General features: G+C 51.9%; 1 protein-coding gene across 2 annotated transcripts in view; it reads left to right on the forward strand.

Moving 5' to 3' along the window:
* The first annotated feature begins 333 nt into the window (after positions 1–333).
* Positions 334–18,532, forward strand: part of SLCO2B1 (solute carrier organic anion transporter family member 2B1) — a 55,429-nt gene continuing 37,230 nt past the window's right edge. The window contains exons 1-4 of one of the 2 annotated variants that reach the window (XM_003814695.6): positions 334–666; positions 11,931–12,061; positions 13,239–13,376; positions 15,068–15,230. In XM_003814695.6, coding sequence (XP_003814743.1) covers positions 651–666; positions 11,931–12,061; positions 13,239–13,376; positions 15,068–15,230 — 448 coding nt within the window. In that variant the 5' untranslated portion in view covers positions 334–650. The remainder of the gene's footprint in view (positions 667–11,930; positions 12,062–13,238; positions 13,377–15,067; positions 15,231–18,532) is intronic. The other variant, XM_034933380.3, reaches the window with a different exon arrangement.

Genomic DNA, 18,532 nt, shown 5'->3' on the forward strand with positions numbered 1-18,532 from the left:
CTAGATGGGGAAACAAGGGCTCTCTATGGGGCCCTCCTATCAAGGGAGGGCAACAAAAGTTCTGTTAAGGGAACAAGAGCTTGGTAGGAGAAGGGCTCAGGTGGAAAATGGGAGTGCAGTGAGGAGACTGGGGGATGAATGTGGAAGGTTGGGGAGCTTGGGGAGACCCATCAGCATCCCCCCTGTGCCCCCACCTCTCTGCTGCTAACAGAGCAGGGGAAAATACCTAAGGGAAATGCTGAGGCAAGAGGCTGGAAAAGGACAGGCTGAGGCTGAGCCTCAGGGAGGCGGGGTGCAGCTTCCTCTTCACAGAGAGGCTGGACTTGAACAAACCCAGCCTTCTATACAACCGTGGAGCCAGGGCAAGGGAGAGACAGAAGGAGCAAGTGACCCAGGGAGACAAACACTTGGAGATACTTGGGGCTGAGTTTGAGCAAGACTCCCTAACCTGTGTCTGGACAAGTCTGATGTCCTGTGTGGCCCAAGAAGAACTGACCCCGTGTCTGGAGCTCCCACCGTTATTGCATCCCTGCTGTGGCTCACCTGCTGCTGTCTCCAGGAGCCCCTGAGAAGATTTGCTTCCTCTCCCCTGCTAAGCTCCAGGTCCTGAGATTGAATTAGGGGCTGGAGCTCACTGCACTCCAGCAGTCATGGGACCCAGGATAGGTAAGTCCGAACAAATTAAGGAAGGGCCATGGAGAGCAAGCCTGGGGGACATGTTACCAGAGAAAAGGGTGAGGCCGTAGAGCCAGAGTGGATGGGATGGGTGCTCACAGCTGTTGGCACAGAGCCAGGCACATGGCCGGAGTTCAGTGAAGGTGTGTTAAATGAATGAGTGAATGACTGTAGGAGCAGGAAGGGACACGATTTACTCAGCTGGAGCCAGGGAACCCAGCCAAACCTCGTTGATGAGACCAAGACTTAGAGGACAACAGAAAGACAGGCCCCTGACCCCCTCTTCAAGCCCTGTTTCCCCTCTCAAAGGAGACAAAGATAGAGACAGACAGAGCAGAGAAAAAGAGAAAAGTGTAGTCAGACAGTGCAGACAGGCAGGCTCAAACGAAGAGGCACACAGGAGGTCGGAGAACGCAATATCAACAGGTATCAGCGAGAGAATGCAGGGAAAGGTAGGGAGGTCAAACCGGGAGAGAGGGCTGCAGCAGAGACTGGGAGAGACAAAGAGGCAGGAGACAGAGCAGGAAAGAGAATCAGACAGGGATAGGTGACGGAGAGCTACAGACAGACCTGCAGGCAGCGTCAGAAGATCCACCCAGAAGACCAGGAGATTGAGAGTGACCTGCAGAGACCTGCATGGGTCTCTGTGCAGTGAGGTCTCTTACTATAGAGTGGGGAGGAGGCTGGAGGAAAAAGGTCTTGAAGCTCTGCCTGCAGGGTGACAAGGAATCACCTTGTAGCGAGGGCAGTGTTTCTGGGAACAGAGCACCTGGCCCAACACTTTCTGGGAAGGCAGTATAGGTAGAAGAAACAAAGGATCTTTCTACTGGGAGAACTCCAGGTTAGACGCCCTATAGCAGTCACCTTTGGCCTCTTTCCCAGCTATTGATCCTCCCCTGGGCTGTGTGAGCCTCACAGCCATTTGGGCAAGGCCCCACTTGCTCCCAGAAGCCCAGCAGGGAGAGCTTCATAGGCCATGGAGACAGACCCGGCTGAGGAGCAGCTGCAGGGACTCCAGGAGAACGCAGCCATGGCTTGGGGACTGCAGTACGGCAGGAAGGGTGGGATGGATGCCTCCTATCAGGGCACCTCACAGGACAGATGAGAATGAGGTCAGATTTGGGTGGGATGGTTGGGGGGCGGTGTGAATGGGCCATTGACAAACCAAATTCCCCATCAGCCTTGGCTCAGTATGGATGGGAGGGATGGAGAGCTGGGGAGTGTGGGAACTAACTAGAGACTTTGGCTGCACTACACCTCCCCACAAGTCCCCCCAGTACTATTTTTCTGACCCCTGCAGGGCCCAGCTCTGGAATATTCTCCAGGTGCCCACTGACCTTCCACACAGACAGCAGGAAGCTGACCCCAGCATCTGCCTGGTGGGCCATTGGGTGCCATCTCTAGCCTTGCTTCCCGAGACCCATTCTGGGCTGTGGCCAGGCTCACCACACTACTCTGAGAGGTGTGGGAATGTGGGTGGGGTAGGACACAGAGCCTGCAGCCTGGGAAGAGTCCCCAAGGGAGAGGGGAAGCTGTCCCAGTCAGGGCAGACACCAGAGAGGATGAAGTTCAGATCCGGCTCTGGCAGAGCCCCTCCACCCACTCACCACATACCCCTTAGGCAGCAGTTTCCCTGCCAGTGCTGGGGCAGCCATTCACACACACACAGTGTGACTCAGAGATTTCATCTTCCCACCTGTTCACCTTTGCTCAGGAAGCCCCTGCCCACATCCCATTCTGGTGACATTTGCCCTGTTTTCCAACTCTTCCAAATGCCAACTCCTCCAGGAAGCCGTTCCAGATTCTTCCAGCTGGGGGTAACCTCTCCCATATGCTGTTTGATGACCTTCTCTTTGAGGTTCATCCCTCCTTGTTTCCGGTGTTGCTCTTCCTCTCTCCAGCCCAACTGTGTTCAAATGTAAGCCATTCTAGGGCAGACAGGTGGGGCGAGGGAAAGAACCAGCAGTCCCAGGTTCAAATTCCAGCACTGCATCACTGGCTTTAAGAGAACTCAGTGAAATGTCCTTCCCCTTTTCAATAGGTGAGAAACTGATGCTCAGAGGGGGCAAGCAAGGTCCAAGCTCACCCCAAAGTAAACAGCAGAGTGGAGGCCAGCCCCCAGGTCTGCCTGGTACCAGAGCTCTTCCTCTCCGTGCCATTGCCCTTGTGGTTTCTCTTCCCTTCCACCAATCCCACACAGGGTGAGCATGCCAGGGAAGGAGATAGCACTGCAACTGCTTAGAAAAGTGACTACACCTGCATGTCTGTGGAGCTAGTGAGCTGCCCAGTACCGTTGGAGGAGCGGGGGTCACTGGGCAACATCTTGGGAAGTTAAGCCAAAGAAGCTGATGGGGCCCAGTCACAAGGAACTTGTATGCCAGGTTAGGCACATGGACTTTGTCTTAAAGGCAATTGGGAGCTATAGAAAGTATCTGAGGAGGAAGTGGCCCTGCTTCAGTGGCCCAGAGAATCTGTGTCCTGGGAACATTCATTATAACCCCAATCATGTGTACAGTACTTTTTTTTTTTTTTTTTTTTGAGACAGAGTCTCACCCCGTCACCCAGGCTGGAGGGCAATGGCGCCATCTCGGCTCACTGCAACCTCTACCTCCCAGGTTCAAACGATTCCCCTGCCTCAGCCTCCCGAGTAGCTAGGATTACAGGCACTCACCACCACGCCCAGCTAATTTACGTATTTTTAGTAGAGATGGGGTTTCACCATGTTGGCCAGGCTGGTCTCGAACTCCTGACCTCGTGATCCATCTGCCTCGGCCTCCCAAAGTGTTGGGATTACAGGCATGAACCACCGCGCCTGGCCATGTGCAGCACTTTTATGATGACAAAGCACTCTGAGCCCATTTTCCAAATGAGGGACAGGAGTTTGAGACCAGCCTGACCAACATGGTGAAACACCCCCATCTCTACTAAAAAAAAAAAATACAAAAAATTAGCTGTGTGTGGTGGCACATGCCTGTAATCCCAGCTATTCTGGAGGCTGAGGCAGGAGAATTGCTTGAACCTGGGAGGCAGAGGCTGCAGTGAGCCGAGATTGCACCATTGCACTCCAGCCTGGGCAACAAGAGTGAGACTCCATCTCAAAAACAACAACAACAACAACAAATGAGGAAATAAAAGCTAGGAGGAGTTCTGTTACCTGCCCAAGGCCATGCAGCTACTCAGCAACAGAACTGGGGCTCAAACTTGAGCCCTCCACTGGTAACAGAGCCCTTCCTGGCCTCCTCTTCCCCTCTTTCTGGACAAATCTGTACTGAAGGCTCCAATGTTCCCAGCCTGTGCCTGGTGAACATAGGCCTGAGGGAGCTGGCTCTGCAGGAAGCCTGCCCTGACCCCAGGGTCTCTGGTGCCAAAACAGCCTGAAGACGGTCATTTGGGTCACTTTGTGTTTGGAGCACTAGAGCTTCATGATCCGAGTGAGATGGGATAACATGGACCCCTTAAGGGGTCAATTTAAGCAGAGAGAGAGATTAGCTGGGACCACATGGAGGGAACAGAGCATGGCCTTGAGCCATAGCTGCCTATCTCTGAGCCTCTGGCTCCTTGTTTTAGGCATAGAGAGACTCTCCCTCCAGGCCCTAGTTGCTATTTTTTTAGGTCATCCTGGGTCTAGATGGGGTAGCCAGGGTTACAACTGGGAACAGAAAGTCTCAGCTCAGGGTCCCTGACTGAGCTGGGAAACCACCAGAAAGTTTGCCTGGCCCCTCCACAACCCTGCCAGATCTCCTTCAAGAAACAACAGCTGGAGTCTCACAAAGCTGGACCTCAAGCATGCTATTGTCCTCCCAGCAGACCACCCAAGGTCCTGCTGGGAGGAATTTCCCAAATATGACAGCCAAGCCCAATGCCTGGAGACATGCCCCCTTCCTGCCTTTGACTCTCTCTCCTCCAGAATGCTGGGCCAGGCCGAACAAGGAACTGGAGCATTCAGGGCCCTCATGCTGCCCCCATCCCAACTCATGCACACCACCGCAGTCCCCACCCACAGACCCCGTGCTCCAGCCTTCTCTTCCCCTTCATTTAGTTTAGTTCAATTCAACAATCTTGTTCTTTTATTGAGACGGAGTTTCACTCTTGTTGCCTAGGCTGGAGTGCAATGGCACAATCTCGGCTCACTGCACCCTCGGCCTCCCAGATTCCAGCAATTCTCATACCTCAACCTCCCAAGTAGTGGGGATTACAGGCACACGCCACCATGCCTGGCTAATTTTGGTATTTTTAGTAGAGACAGAGTTTCACCATGTTGGCCAGGCTGGTTTCGAGCTCCTGACCTCAGGTGATCCGCCCGCTTCAGCCTCCCAAAGTGCTGAGATTACAGGTGTGAGCCACCACGAGGCCAGGTGTGAGCCAGGCCTTGAAAGATAAGTGGTTTGCTGGGGAAGAAGAACACTCCAGGCTGAGGGGGTACAGCTGGTACAAAGGCTTTGAGGTAGAAAAGAACATGATGAATTTGGGGAATGGCAAGAATCTATTGGAGCCAGAGAATAATGCTCACTAGGGTGGGGGGTACGTGGGATGGGACTGGCTTCCACTAGCCTTGACCTCCTTGGGACTGAGCCTGTACTCACGGTTTGCAGATGGAGCTGGGAGTTGGGGAGGGGCTAACCATTGTTGAGGACCACAGTATACCAGGCATAGGACATTTTCCTTTAATCCTAATAAAAACACTGGGAGATAGACACTGCTCACTCACTTACAAAGAAGAAAACAGGCTTAGAGAGGCTAAATCAGATGTCTTAGGTCACATAGCTACGATATGACAAAACAAATATTTGAATCCAAAGTCTTCTCACCCAGAGGCTTTCAGCAGGGAACTAACATGATCCACCAGGACTGGGGGAGTACAAGACAACCTCTGCCCTGGGGGAGTTTATTGCCTAGTCAGGCAGATAAGAGGGAAACATAAGTAATGCAAGAAAGTGACCGGCAGAAATTGGCCTGGGAGTGGGATTTTATGGAGGGAGAGATGAGAGATGAGCTGGGCTGCAGGAGCTTGGCAGGGGGATCTGCAGGCCCAGGGAACCCCAAGCAACTTAGGAGGTAGGAAGGGCCCAAGGCAGGGGCTTGTGGCCTTGAAGTTGTCTGCCTCCCACCCCAACACCTCTGGAGGGAGGTGTCTACCATTATCATGAGGAATGGATTGCCCAGCATCTGCTGCTGATGTTACCAGAAAGGGGTCTGGATCCAGACCCCAAGAGAGGGCTCTTGGATCTCGTGCAAGAAAGAATTCAGGGTGAGTCTGTAAAGTGAAAGCAAGTTTATTAGGAAAGTAAAGGAATAAAAGAATGGCTACTCCATAGGCAGAGCAGCCCCGAGGGCTGCTTATTGCCCATTTTTATGGTTATTTCATGATGATATGCTAAACAAGGGGTGGATTATTCATGCCTCCCTTTTAGACCATATAGGGTAACTTCCTGACATTGCCATGGCATTTGTAAACTGTCATGGTGCTGGTGGGAGTGTAGCGGTGAGGACAACCAGAGGGCATTCTCATCGCCATCTTGGCATTGGTGGGATTTAGCCGGCTTCTTTACTGCAAGCTGTTTTATCAGCAAGGTCATTATGATCTGTACCCTGTGCTGACCTCCTATCTCATTCTGTGACCTGGAATGCCTAACTCTTTGGGAATGCAGCTCAGTAGGTCTCAGCCTTATGTTACCCAATCCCTACTCAAGATGAAGATGGAGATGGAGATGGGTAAGAATCTCAATTCAATGGTTTTGGATTTTGTGGGGAGAGAGTCTGAGAATCTGATGGCCACAGCCTCTTCCCTTGAAGGGCTGATCCATCTTTCAGGAAGTTTCTCTAAAGAACAATCAAACCATTTGCTTTGGACGGACAGTCTAGGAAGAGGAAAAATATTGCTAATGAAGACAGTGAAATAGCAAATACCATCATGTGAATGAATGTAGACGGTAAGGTACAGTTTGGGTTTTTTAGCTGTCAGGCTGAATGTGGGGATAGATGGCTTTCATCCTCAGGAGATGCTTTCTGCACCAGGAAGGAGCGATTACAGTCTCTGCATGGTAGCTGGGGGCTTCAAGCCTGTATCACTGCCTCCTAGCCCAGAGAGGGAGAGAGATGATCCAGAGATGGATGAATGGCGATGTCAGGATGGAGGGGTTTACCTGGAGGAAGACCAGGTGTGTGTGGAAGGGGATGGATCCAGCTGGGCCCGATTGCCTCAGATGTGCTTGAATATTTATCAGGAAAAGAGAGCAAGGGCCACCTATATGCCAGGCCAGCTGCCCCAAAGGCCTTACCTCTTTGAGGTCGTATAGAGGAGAAGAGATTTCTTGTCCTCACTCTTTGCTAGGCTGGTGGCTGAGGTCCCTATAACAAAAGACAGCTTAACAGGAGAAAAGCATACAAATTTATTTGGCTTTTAAAAATTTAATTTACTTATTATTATTTTTACATAGAGATGGGGTATCACCATGTCACCCAGGCTACTCTGGAACTACTGGGCTTGGTAATTCTCCCACCTCGGCCTCCCAAAGTGTTGGAATTACAGGCGTGAGCCACTGCGCCTGGCCCAAATTTATTTAATATAAGTTTTACATGACACAGGGGCCTTCAGAAATGAAGACCCAAAGAAATGGGAAAACGTGTGTATTCTTAAACTTTTTAGTTTTTATTATATTGAATTAAATTAAATTAATTATTTATTTATTTTTTGAGACAGGGTCTCACGCTGTCGCCCAGGCTGGAGTGCAGTGGCATGATCTCGGCTCACTGCAACCTCTGACTCCCAGGCTCAAGTGATCCTCTTGCCTCGGCCTCCCGAGTAGCTGGGATTACAGGCATGCACCACCACACCTGGCTAATTTTTTGCATTTGTAGTACAGATGAGGTTTCACCATGTTGCCCAGGCTGGTTTATTATTTTTTAATCATCTAGCCTAAAATGTCAAAAACTTGTGACTTTTTATGCCAAGTTTGATGAAGAAGTATATAGTTGTGGAAGTATTGCACGAAGAGTGTGTGAGCTAATGGTGATACACTTAGGGGAACCTAGCAAGGCCTGTTTGTTCAGATTCTTCTCTGTGTCCTTGCATCTACAAAGTTAAGGCTGTTTTTTTTTTCTCCAGGTACAAAGACAGCAACTCTCAAATGAGAATCTTATGACCTATTTCAGGGTGAAAGGTGGGAGAAGGTCAGAGTGGGGTGACTATCCTAGGTTTTATGACCTGCTTCTACTGTTTTCTCAAATGTGGCCAAGGTGCCATATTTGGAGAATAGTGTGCCCTGAATTCCATCAGTAAATACTGTTATATTCACCTTACAAATGGGGAAACTGAGGCTCAGAAAGCTCAGGGATGTGCCCAGGCTCACACAGTGGGCTTGTAGCACATCTGGGATTCCAACCCAGGTCTGAGGCCTTAAAGCCTATTCTCAGCCTCACATTTCCCTGAGATCTGTCCTTTGCAGCTGGGAGGCAGCCAAAGGAGGCAGAATCCTGGGCCTTTCCCACAGAGAACAGGTAAAGGAAGGCGGTCCTTGCAGTCAGGCTGGTCTCTGAAACCTTGCTCCTCATCACCCAGACTCAGGTGGTGTGGAGAAGGCTGACTGTACCCATGAAGGGCAGCCCCTTGAAGGGTGAGTCTCTGACTGACCAGATACCTGGGAAACGAAGTTTGTGGCTGACAGACTTTCAGGAACTTGTCTGACTGTCTTATGAGGAGCTGCAGGCAGGTGGCTCACTGACGGCCTGAACGGACAGCTCTCCTGAAAGAGAGTAGCCCGCTGGCTGGCTGGCTTACCAGCAGGTGGACACGATGTGCCTGCATGAGTGATCAGCCAAGTGACCGACTGACAGTCAGGCACACAGACCCATTGTGGGCCAGCTTGGGCTGTGGGTCCCTAGCCCCTGGAGCCACCTGGCCTACCTGGGACCCCAAAACTTAGCTGCCCACCTGGGAGAGAGAGGGACTGGGTTTTTTAAACTAGGGCCTGGCTCCCTGCCCCAGGTCCCTTCATTCCCGCAGGCAACCGCCTGCCCAGCCCAGGTTCAGTCCCATGGCCGTCCCATCCTCCTGTCAGGGGTGGCCCCTGACAAAGGCCCCACAGCACAGGGCAGGGTCTCAGTGCCCTTCCACAGGAGGACACGCAGTCCTGGACTGGACCATCCTTCCAAGGGGAGTTCCGCCCTGAGTCAGGGAGGCGAAGGTTTGCTGTCAGCGCGTCAGCAGAGACCCCAGCCCACAGGAAAGGCTCGGAGGGGGTGGACAGCCTGCCTGACAAGCCCCATTCAGTTACCAGCTGACCCCCAATACATGACTCGTGCTCCTCTCGGAACCCGGAGGAATGTGGCCAGTGCTTCCCTCCCCTGCCCAGAGGCACAGGCTGTGGACTTTGCCCTCCACAAACAGCCATATCTCTAAAGGATAAAGTTCTCCCAGGAAGGCTTTGAGCCTTGGCAGAAGAGGCTGGGATTGAAGCTTCAGGGAGAGCCAGAGGTGAGGCTGGAGTGGGACCTCACCTGAGGCAGGTGAGCAGGCTCCATGAGTGGGCAGGTGAGAGGCCAGGGGGCTGGAACTGGGGCTAGACAGGCTGGGGCACAGCAGGGATGCCTCCAGTATACCCAGGAAGCTAAGTGGAGGGTCCAGGGTCTGGCCTGGAGGCGGGGGCCTCACATTCTGAGCTGGCCCACAGGCTTCCACCCCTCTCCCCCATCCATTCCTTGGGTTTCCTTCAGAGCTGGGGCTCCAGGTCAAGGACTTCTGCTCCCAGCCTCAGCTCCCGCTCTCTCACCTGGTTGGCTTGGCCCCTTGGTGGACTGGCACTGCTACCTATGAAGTGACTTGGCTAGGTTTGGGTGGGCCAAGACAGAGAAAAGCACTGTGCTTCTTCCCCCTGTCAAACTTGTACAAGGAGCATTGAGTGATGTTGAGTTTAACACTTACCTGGGCTTGAGTCCTGGGACCAATGCTAACCAGCAAAGCTGGTTCCTCTGAGCCTGGGTGTCCTTATCAGAAGCATAGAGATAATAAGACACCAAAGGGACAGAGCTGTGGAGAGGGTTCATGGGCCAGTGCACAGAAAGCCTGTGGCATGGAGCCCAGACTACAGCAGGAAACCCACTGCGGCTGGTGAGAGGAGCTGAGGCTCAGAAATGGTCCCCTCCACCTCCTCTGGGAGCCTTTGCTTTGAACTGCCTTATTTCCTCCTTGCCTTTAAAGTGACTCCCACTGAGTGTCCCATGACACTCCTCTTCCCTAGGCCAATTTCCCGTCTCCTCGTCAGGTGTCAGTTTTGTTTCAACAGTTCCTTGCTTCCTCTGAGTGTTTATGCCCCGCAGAGGGACTCCTCCCTAGCCACACGCACTTCCATTTCCTCAGCCAAATTCCTCAACCTGTTTGTATAGACATTTCTCCAAAGCAAGATATACAAATGGCAGTAGGCACATGAAAAGATGCTCAATATCATTAGTCATTAGAAAAATGCAAACCAAAACCACACTGAGATACCACCTCTACCCTATGAGGATGGCTATAATTGAAAAGGCAGACAATCAAAGTATTAGCAAAGATGTAGAGAAATTGGGACATTGCTGGAGGGAGTGTAAAATGGTGTTGCCACTGTGGAAAATGGTTTGGCAGTTCCTCACATAGTTAAACATAGCATTATTGTATATGAACATATGACCCAGCAATTCCGCTCCTAGGTGTACACCCAAGAGAATTGAAAATGTATGTCTACATACAAATTTGTACATGAATGCTTCTAATACCTAAGACTTGAAAACATTATGCTAAGTGAAAGAAGCCAGTCACAAAAGGCCACATATTGTGTGATTTCATTTATATGAAATGTTCAGAATATAGGCAGATTCATAGAGACAAAAAGTAGATGAGTGTTTGCCAGGGAAGAGGGAGGAATGGAGGGTGACTACAGATGGGTACGGGACTTCTTATGAGTGAATGAAAATATTCTGGAATTAGATAGTGGAGATAGTTGTACGGCTTTGTAAATGTACTAAAACCCACTGGATTGTGCACTTTTAAAAGGGTGGATTTTATAGCTATGAATTACATCTCAATTTTAAAAATCCTCAGGCTCCCAGGTACCTTGTAAGAGGAGCACAAAAACTTCACCTGTGGTGGTTCAGGGCCTCCATAGCCCCCTCCCTGAGTTTGTCTTTAGCCCTGGAGATAGAGTGAGAGTCCCCCAGATCAGAGGAATCCTGAGGTCAATTTTCAGGCTCCAGAAAGCATGCTGAGTGAAAGGAAACTCCTGCCGGTGGTGAGAGGGACATGAAACAATGGAGGCTTCCGGCAGGAAGTGGAGCCGCAGAAGGGGAGGAAGACCAGGGAGGCCTGGGCTGCCAGGAGGAGCAGGTGGTTTCAGTCTAAATAGAGGGGTGGAGTCTCAAGGTTGGACTTCCGGGCTCCCCACTGAGAGTGAGCTCAGGAGACCCTGGGAGATGCCTCTGAAGGGGCTCAGCTTTCTTCTCATTGCAGTGAGTGAGATACTGATGGTTACCATAGTTACCATGTGAGGAAAGCCAACATGCATAAGGGAGGCCAAGGGTCCAAGACAGCTCTGTGTCCTCAATTATCACCCCATGGGCCTCTGTCCACAAGGGTGTTAAATGAGACGAGCTCAGAGGGCCCTTTCTGCCCTGACCAGCAACATGGTCTGATGGTGTGATTTGGGGATTGGCTGGTTAGCTCTGTGATGACATGCACAGGGGTTCCCTGTGCAGGGGTTGAAATCTACTCCAATACACCCCAGAAAAGCCTTTATTCCCTGACTATGCACCTAGCCTTGACCCTGCACCTGCCCCAGATCTCTGATCCTAGACTGAGCCAGACAGTCCCAGGCCCAGACTCAGTCTCCAAGAGCACAGGATGTCTCACAACCCAAGGCAGGCTGAGAGTCTTCACGGCTTACCCTACTGCTGGGGCCACTACCTGCAGGTGTGTTGTGTAGAGAGGTCAGCAGCTTCTCCCTAGAAGGGAAGTTTTTCTGGGAGCAGAGTGAAGTGTGAAATAGGTACCCAGTAGGTATTTGATCAGTAGGGGCACAGGGATACACACCCTTTTAGGAAAGTCCCTTCCAGAACTGTGACCTAAGAATGAGGAAGGCTGAAGGTGTTTTGATTCTCAGATTCTCATCAACCACTAAGAACTCTTCTTCCTGAAAGACCTTGGTTCTGAGGTCTAGGGCTATCTAATCAGGTCAGGGCCATTCTTGGGGATTCTATCTATTCTCTTTCCCTGGTTTTCTGTCCCTCAGGGCCAGCGGGTGAGGTACCCCAGGTACCAGACAAGGAAACCAAAGCCACAATGGGCACAGAAAACACACCTGGAGGCAAAGCCAGCCCAGACCCTCAGGATGTGCGACCAAGTGTGTTCCATAACATCAAGGTACCTCTCAGGGCCTGGCAGGGGCCTCCGAGTCTAGAAGAGCAGGCTCTGCCACGTGCTGGCGGTGTAATGCCAAGGAAGACTTTCTCTGAGCCTCGGTTTCCTCATCTATAGAATATGTGGCTGTGAGGATCAAAGGGATGATCTGCGAAAGCACTCAGCTGGGTTTCGGGCACATGGAAGGTGGCCAGTATATGTTCGCTCCTCCCAGAGAGGAAAGGGGTGTTCTTGGAGTAGTACAGGATGAGGCACCCCTTGTTTCCCACTTTCCCAGAGAAACAGAGAAGTGCCCTGGGGATCCCGAACCTATGTGGATACTGGGAGTCCTAGCTCCATCAAGGGCAGCTGTGAACATCCAATGTCCACTGGAGCCCACTGGGTGCCAGGCGCTGTGCCAGGTGCCACTCACACGTGATCTTATTTAGTTCTCACAATATCCCTGGGGACTCGGGCTGTTGTCCTCATTGTACAGATGAGGAAACTGAGACTCAGAACAGAGTGAATATATTAAGCTCTGTCATAAATACTCTATTTTTTAATCCTTTGAAGTTTTTCTTCTCTTAGGAATTCTCTTAGAGTTTCAGGAGGAGACTCCAGGCAGGCTGGGATGTTTGGGGTGGGGTTCAGTGTGTGCAGGTGGCCTCACAGTGCCACTCTGGGAGAGGACTAGTGGGGGTGGGATGGAGAAGGATCTGGGTGAATCTGAGATAGCTTCTCTGAGAGAGGGGCAGGATGGTGGAACTGGGAGGAAAGTCCAGCCCAGCCAAGGGGGGCTCTGAGAGTCAGAGGGGCTCTCACCATTCCTGGCCATGGGAAGACCCTACTCTCGGTCTTGTGGCTCTTCAATAGCCCCCAGGCTCCTGGAGTGTACCCAGGATAGCTTTTCTAGTTTTTAGTCCTGTGTGAGAAGCTGTGAGTTACACCAGTAACCATCTCTCTCTGCCCCCTACCTCCTCTGGCCTTTCTTCCCTTTCTCTCTTTCTCTCCCCTCCCTCCTCCTCTCCCTGTCTCCTTTGGTCTCTCTCTGTCTCTCTTCTGTTGGTTACTCTCCCGCCCTCTGTCTCTTTCTGTGACTCTGTTTCCCCATCTCTACTCCTTGCTGCTCCCTCTGCCTCCTTCTGCCTCTTTGTCTCCCCCTGCACCGCCCACCTCTGCCTGCCTCCGGGTCCCCCCACAGCTGTTCGTTCTGTGCCACAGCCTGCTGCAGCTGGCGCAGCTCATGATCTCCGGCTACCTAAAGAGCTCCATCTCCACAGTGGAGAAGCGCTTCGGCCTCTCCAGCCAGACGTCGGGGCTGCTGGCCTCCTTCAACGAGGTACAGGCCCCACCCAGCCACAGGGGTGGACACTGAGGGAGGCTTGCACCGCACCTTCCACCAGCCTCCCCTCTCACTACCCCACCTTAAGGCCTTCCCCTCCCAGTGCCCTCAGGCAACCCCTGTCCCAGCGCCTGCCTGAAACCTCAGAGCGTTTGCAGCTGTCTTCTAGGACTTGGACTTGGCTGTCTCCCCTTGGGAACCTCTAATGGGTCGGGTCCTGGAATATTTCGGAGCTAGCCAGGGTCCCCATATCCACCCACTCCCACTTTGTGTCCTTTACCTTTTCAGGCACCCAACTATTGCCTGTCCCAGGAAGGAATCAAAGAAAGCCACTTCAACAGTAGTGAGAGAGGCTTAAATCGCATCAAGAGCAGAACCTCTGGGCCTTGGGATGGTGGGGGGAGGGATACCGCGGCGCAGGGTGTCCGTCCTTAGAACTGCCTGGGGATTCACAGGTCTGTGGGGCCCGCAGCCAAACAGGGAGGAGGAGATGAGCTGCTTTGGGTGGATTTGGAGATCAGAGTCCAGCTGTGCCCCAGTCCTTCAGTCCTTCCCCCGCCAGATGTTTTTACCCTGAAGGAAGTTGTCTGTCTCCCCTGTCCCCAGGGCAGATTCCCATGAAATTCTCCCCCCTTGGTAATGTGTCATATTTCTCACAACCCAAGGCCGTCCAGCTGCAGTGTCCCCAGATCCTCCTCAGCACCCGCCTCATAGGTGGGAGGGGAAAGTCCTTACTTTGCTCTGGGAGTTTGGGCAAGTCACTCCCCTGTCTCTGGGCCTCAGGGCCCTATCTATGGATACGGCCACTATGGAGTATGGCTGTCCTTTCCAGGGTCAGCCATCCCCTGGCTCCCCTGCTGATACTGCTCCACTCCCCCAGCGAGGAGTGTCTGGGACTCACCCAAGGTCACCAATCAATAAGCAGCAGAGCCAATGCACTCCCTGCTCATGGTGGCAGAGACTGTCCCTGCCCTGCATGCACTGAAGTCACCTCCTGAACTCACATCCTAGGATTGTGATCCTAAGGCTCAAAAGGTCAAGCCTTGGGCCAGGCACGGTGGCTCATGCCTGTAATCCCAGCACTTTGGGAGGCTGAGGTGGGTGGATCACTTGAGGTCAGGAGTTTGAGACCTGCCTGGCCGACATGGTGAAACCCCGTCTCTACTAAAAATGCAAAAATTAGCTGAGCATGGTGGCGCATGCCTGTAATCTCAGCTACTTGGGAGGCTGAGGCAGGAGAATTGCTCGAACCTGGGAGGAAGAGGTTGCAGTGAGCTGAGATCACACCATTGCACTCCAGCCAGGGCGATGAGAGAAATTCCGTCTCAAAAAAAAAAAAAAAAAAAAAAAATTCAAGCCTCGACCTGGCTTTAGACTTTGTTTATGACATTCCTGAAACTCGAAACCCTTCATTTGATGGCCCATCCTTCCCCATGTTCTAACATGGGGTCCAATCTGTGTTCAAAAATGGAATTGAACTCCTAGCTTTCTCCACTCTGCCCTCATTTCTCTCCCCTAAGGGGGCCGTGCGGCCCTTCCGAGGGGGACCCAGGAGAGGGACCCAGATGATTTTTGTTCAGTCCATTATTCAGATGGGCATACGGAAGTTAGACATAGAGACAAGGATAGTGCAGGCCCCCAGCCCTGGGAACTGTTCCACCTTAATGGGTCACCTCGTCCTTTTGCAGGTGGGGAACACAGCCTTGATTGTGTTTGTGAGCTATTTTGGCAGCCGGGTGCACCGACCCCGAATGATTGGCTATGGGGCTATCCTTGTGGCCCTGGCGGGCCTGCTCATGACTCTCCCGCACTTCATCTCGGAGCCATACCGCTACGACAGCACCAGCCCTGGTAAGAGCAGCAGGGGCTGGGCAGGAGTGGGACGTTAGCCTCTGCATTGCTTTGCGCTGGGGCCCACCCCACAGGCATTCATCCGGCAGGATACACCCCAAAACCTCAACACCCCAGGACAGCTGCTAGTCCCCCACCAACCCGGCTCCCCAAGCCCCAGCCCAGGTGGGTCTCTGGCAGACCTGGGGAGTGGGGTAGGAAGTAGGCCCTGCGCATAGGGGTGAGGGCCTGCTTGTATGTCACTGTGGGTTTTTTTAGGTGGGGGTGAATTTACAACACAGCCTACTTTGAGGGCCTGGCATGCAGTAGACCCTCCGGAATTGCGTGTGTAATAATAATAGTGTCATACACTACTTACTATGCACCAGACACTGCTCTAAGCACTTAATGTGTAGTCACGCATTTAATCCTCATAAAAGACATTGGGAAAAGAAAGCATTTAATCCTCATAAAAGACATTGGGAAAAGAAAGAATGAATGAGTGAATGAACAAATTTAAAAAATGAAAGAATTCTGGACAGGAATGGTGAAGCCATGTTCAGCCCAGTGGGATTTTGTTGAGGCCCTACTTGACAAATGGATGTCTCTTACAGAATGACCCTAACAACCTGATCATTCACTTTATTCCTTCCCTCTCCTACCCACTCACCCACCCACCCACTCACCCATCTGTCCATCCACCCATTCATCCATCATCTATCCACCCATCGATCCATCCACCTACTACTCATCCATCTATTTATCTATTCATCCATCCAATGGGACACGCAACAAACTCTTAATGCTGCCTACTTCGTGCCTGAGCCTCTCAGGGGAATCAGTCCTTTTTACTCCAGGGAGCTCCCAGCCTGGGAGAGGAGACAGATAAAACAAAAAACAATTGTGTGAGGAGGGAAGCACAGGAGTGGGAGGAGCCCACACCCCAGCCTGGCATGGAGGAAGCCTTTCTAGGGGAATAAGACTGTCAGAGAGCAGGTTTCCTCCCTCCTCCTCCCACCAGCTCACACCTCTGAAGTCCCACTCTGTACCAGACCAGAGGCCAGGGATAGGGGAGAGAAGATGAAGCAGACGTGACCCAGTGGGGCGCAGGGTTGGCGTGAGCACGGGCAACTCTGCTACAAGGTATAGAGCCCAGCACCTTGGGAGGTGGCCAGAGGAGGCCATTAGAGCCCTGAATAGGGGAAGGACCTTGGCAACTGGAGGGAGCTGGAGGGGCTAGAGGAGGTGGCACTTGAGCTGCAGCTTAGAGAGAAGGTGGGAGTTGCAGGTGGAGGGGAGGGCATGGGTGCAGAGGCAGGAAAATGGGAAAGCTCAGCGCGTGCATGAAGAATGCAGAGTCGTTCTCTAGGCCTGCGTGGAAACTTGTCAAGAGAACTGCTTGGAATACCAGAAAATAATACTTCCTCACATTTCTTTGTACAGAATTTTCACTTTACATTTTCACTTTTTCTGTGCAAGGTCATGCATGTTCTTCATCCTTACTACCATACAAACCCCTCTGCAATAGGTGCCCCTGAATCCGCAAGCAAAGCCCTTCTGTCTGAGCCTCCGTCTTTACATCAGCCCAAAGAATGGGAGAGACTCGGGGATCTCCAAACTCCCCTCCTGTTCTGACTCTCCAGGCTATTCCATTCACTTACTCTTCATCCAGTACTGATGAAGTTGTGTTCTGTGCCAGGCCCTCTGCAGGGCACTGGGGACACAGGGATGGGGAAGGCAGACATGACCTCTCTAATAATTGTTGCATCTAACGTCTAGTAGGCCCCATGCCCAGGCACACTCACCACCCACCACTCTTAATGTTCACGACTCCAGGAGGCAGGGATTATCATTACTTCCTCACAAGTGAGGAAACCAAGGCTCAGAGAGGGGAGGAACTGCCCCAAGGACACACCCAGGTAGCCCTGCCTTAGCTGTTGTTCTGAACTGCCGAATTCTTCCACTTCTGAATTCCTTATCTGGAGAACTTTTTTCTTTCTTTCTTTCTTTCTTTCTTTCTTTCTTTCTTTCTTTCTTTCTTTCTTTCTTTCTTTCTTTCTTTCTTTCTTTCTTTTTTGAGATGGAGTATCACTCTGTCACCTAGGCTGGAGTGCAGTGGTTTGAACTTGGCTCACTGCAACCCCTGCCTCCCAGGTTCAAGCAATTCTCCTGCCTCAGCCTCCTGAGTAGCTGGGATTACAGGCATGTGCCACCACTCCCGGCTAATTTTTGTATTTTAGTAGGGATGGGGTTTCTCCATGTTGGCCAGCCTGGTCTCAAACTCCTGATCTCAGGTGATCCACCCTGCTCGGCCTCCCAAAGTGCTGGGATTACAGGCATGAGCCACAGCGCCTGGCCAAATTTTGTTCTTTCTTTCATTTGAAAGATGAAGAAACCAAGGCCCAGAGTGGGTAAGGGCCTCTGTCAAAGTCACACAGCAAGTCCCAGGCAGCCTCCGTGGAAGGCTTCTTTCACGTTCTTGACCTTGGTTCACATGGCTCTTTGCAGCCCAAGGGAGGGGCTCTCCGTGCTGGGTTGACACAGCTCAGAGTCCCAGCTCCATAAATGGAGGGCCGCAGAGAGAAGGCTGCTTCTACAGCCACATTTGGGATAATAATAGTGTGAGGGTCTCCTCAAGTTTGCTCACCAAATATTGGTGAGCTCCAGGGAACAAATGTCAGGTACTAAATTAAGAAATTCTTTTCTGTACTCTGCATCTGCGTCCCAAGCTGACACTGAACCCTCCCCCAAAGTGAATGCCAAGGGCCCCAGGGCCCTCCACAATCCAGCCCCAGCTGCCCCACCCTGTTCCACCGTGCCTTCAGCCCTGGCCTTGCCCTCATACTTTGTGATCTAGCCATTCTGAGCTTCTCATTCTCCCGGCACGGTGCCCCTTCAAGTCCCTGGGTTTTGCCTGTACTGTGACCTCTCCCTGGAACACCCCTCCCCTCCCTCTTTTTCTGGAAAATTGTGTTTATTCTTCTGGACCCAGTTCAAACTACACCACCTTTGACCACCCCGCCCCACCCAGGGGCCACCGTTGCTATGGCACTTGCAAATGCCTCAGCTCAGAAAGGTGGTGTAGAGCAGTTTAAGAGCATGGACTCTGAAGCCAGACCTCCTGAGTTCCAATTCTGGCCCTGTCACCTTACTAGTTGCTGTCTAAGCATCAGTTTCCTCACCTATGAAACAGGCAAAATGAGAGCACTCACCCTTGAGGTTTGTTGTGGGGCTCAAATTATTTTTATACACAGCACTTAGTGTATACCTTCCCCCGGGGTAAGCGCTATTTAAGTCTTAGCTATTGTTATAATATTTTTTCA

Source organism: Pan paniscus, chromosome 9 (assembly GCF_029289425.2).
Source record: "Pan paniscus chromosome 9, NHGRI_mPanPan1-v2.0_pri, whole genome shotgun sequence".
NCBI classification, from domain to species: domain Eukaryota; kingdom Metazoa; phylum Chordata; class Mammalia; order Primates; family Hominidae; genus Pan; species Pan paniscus.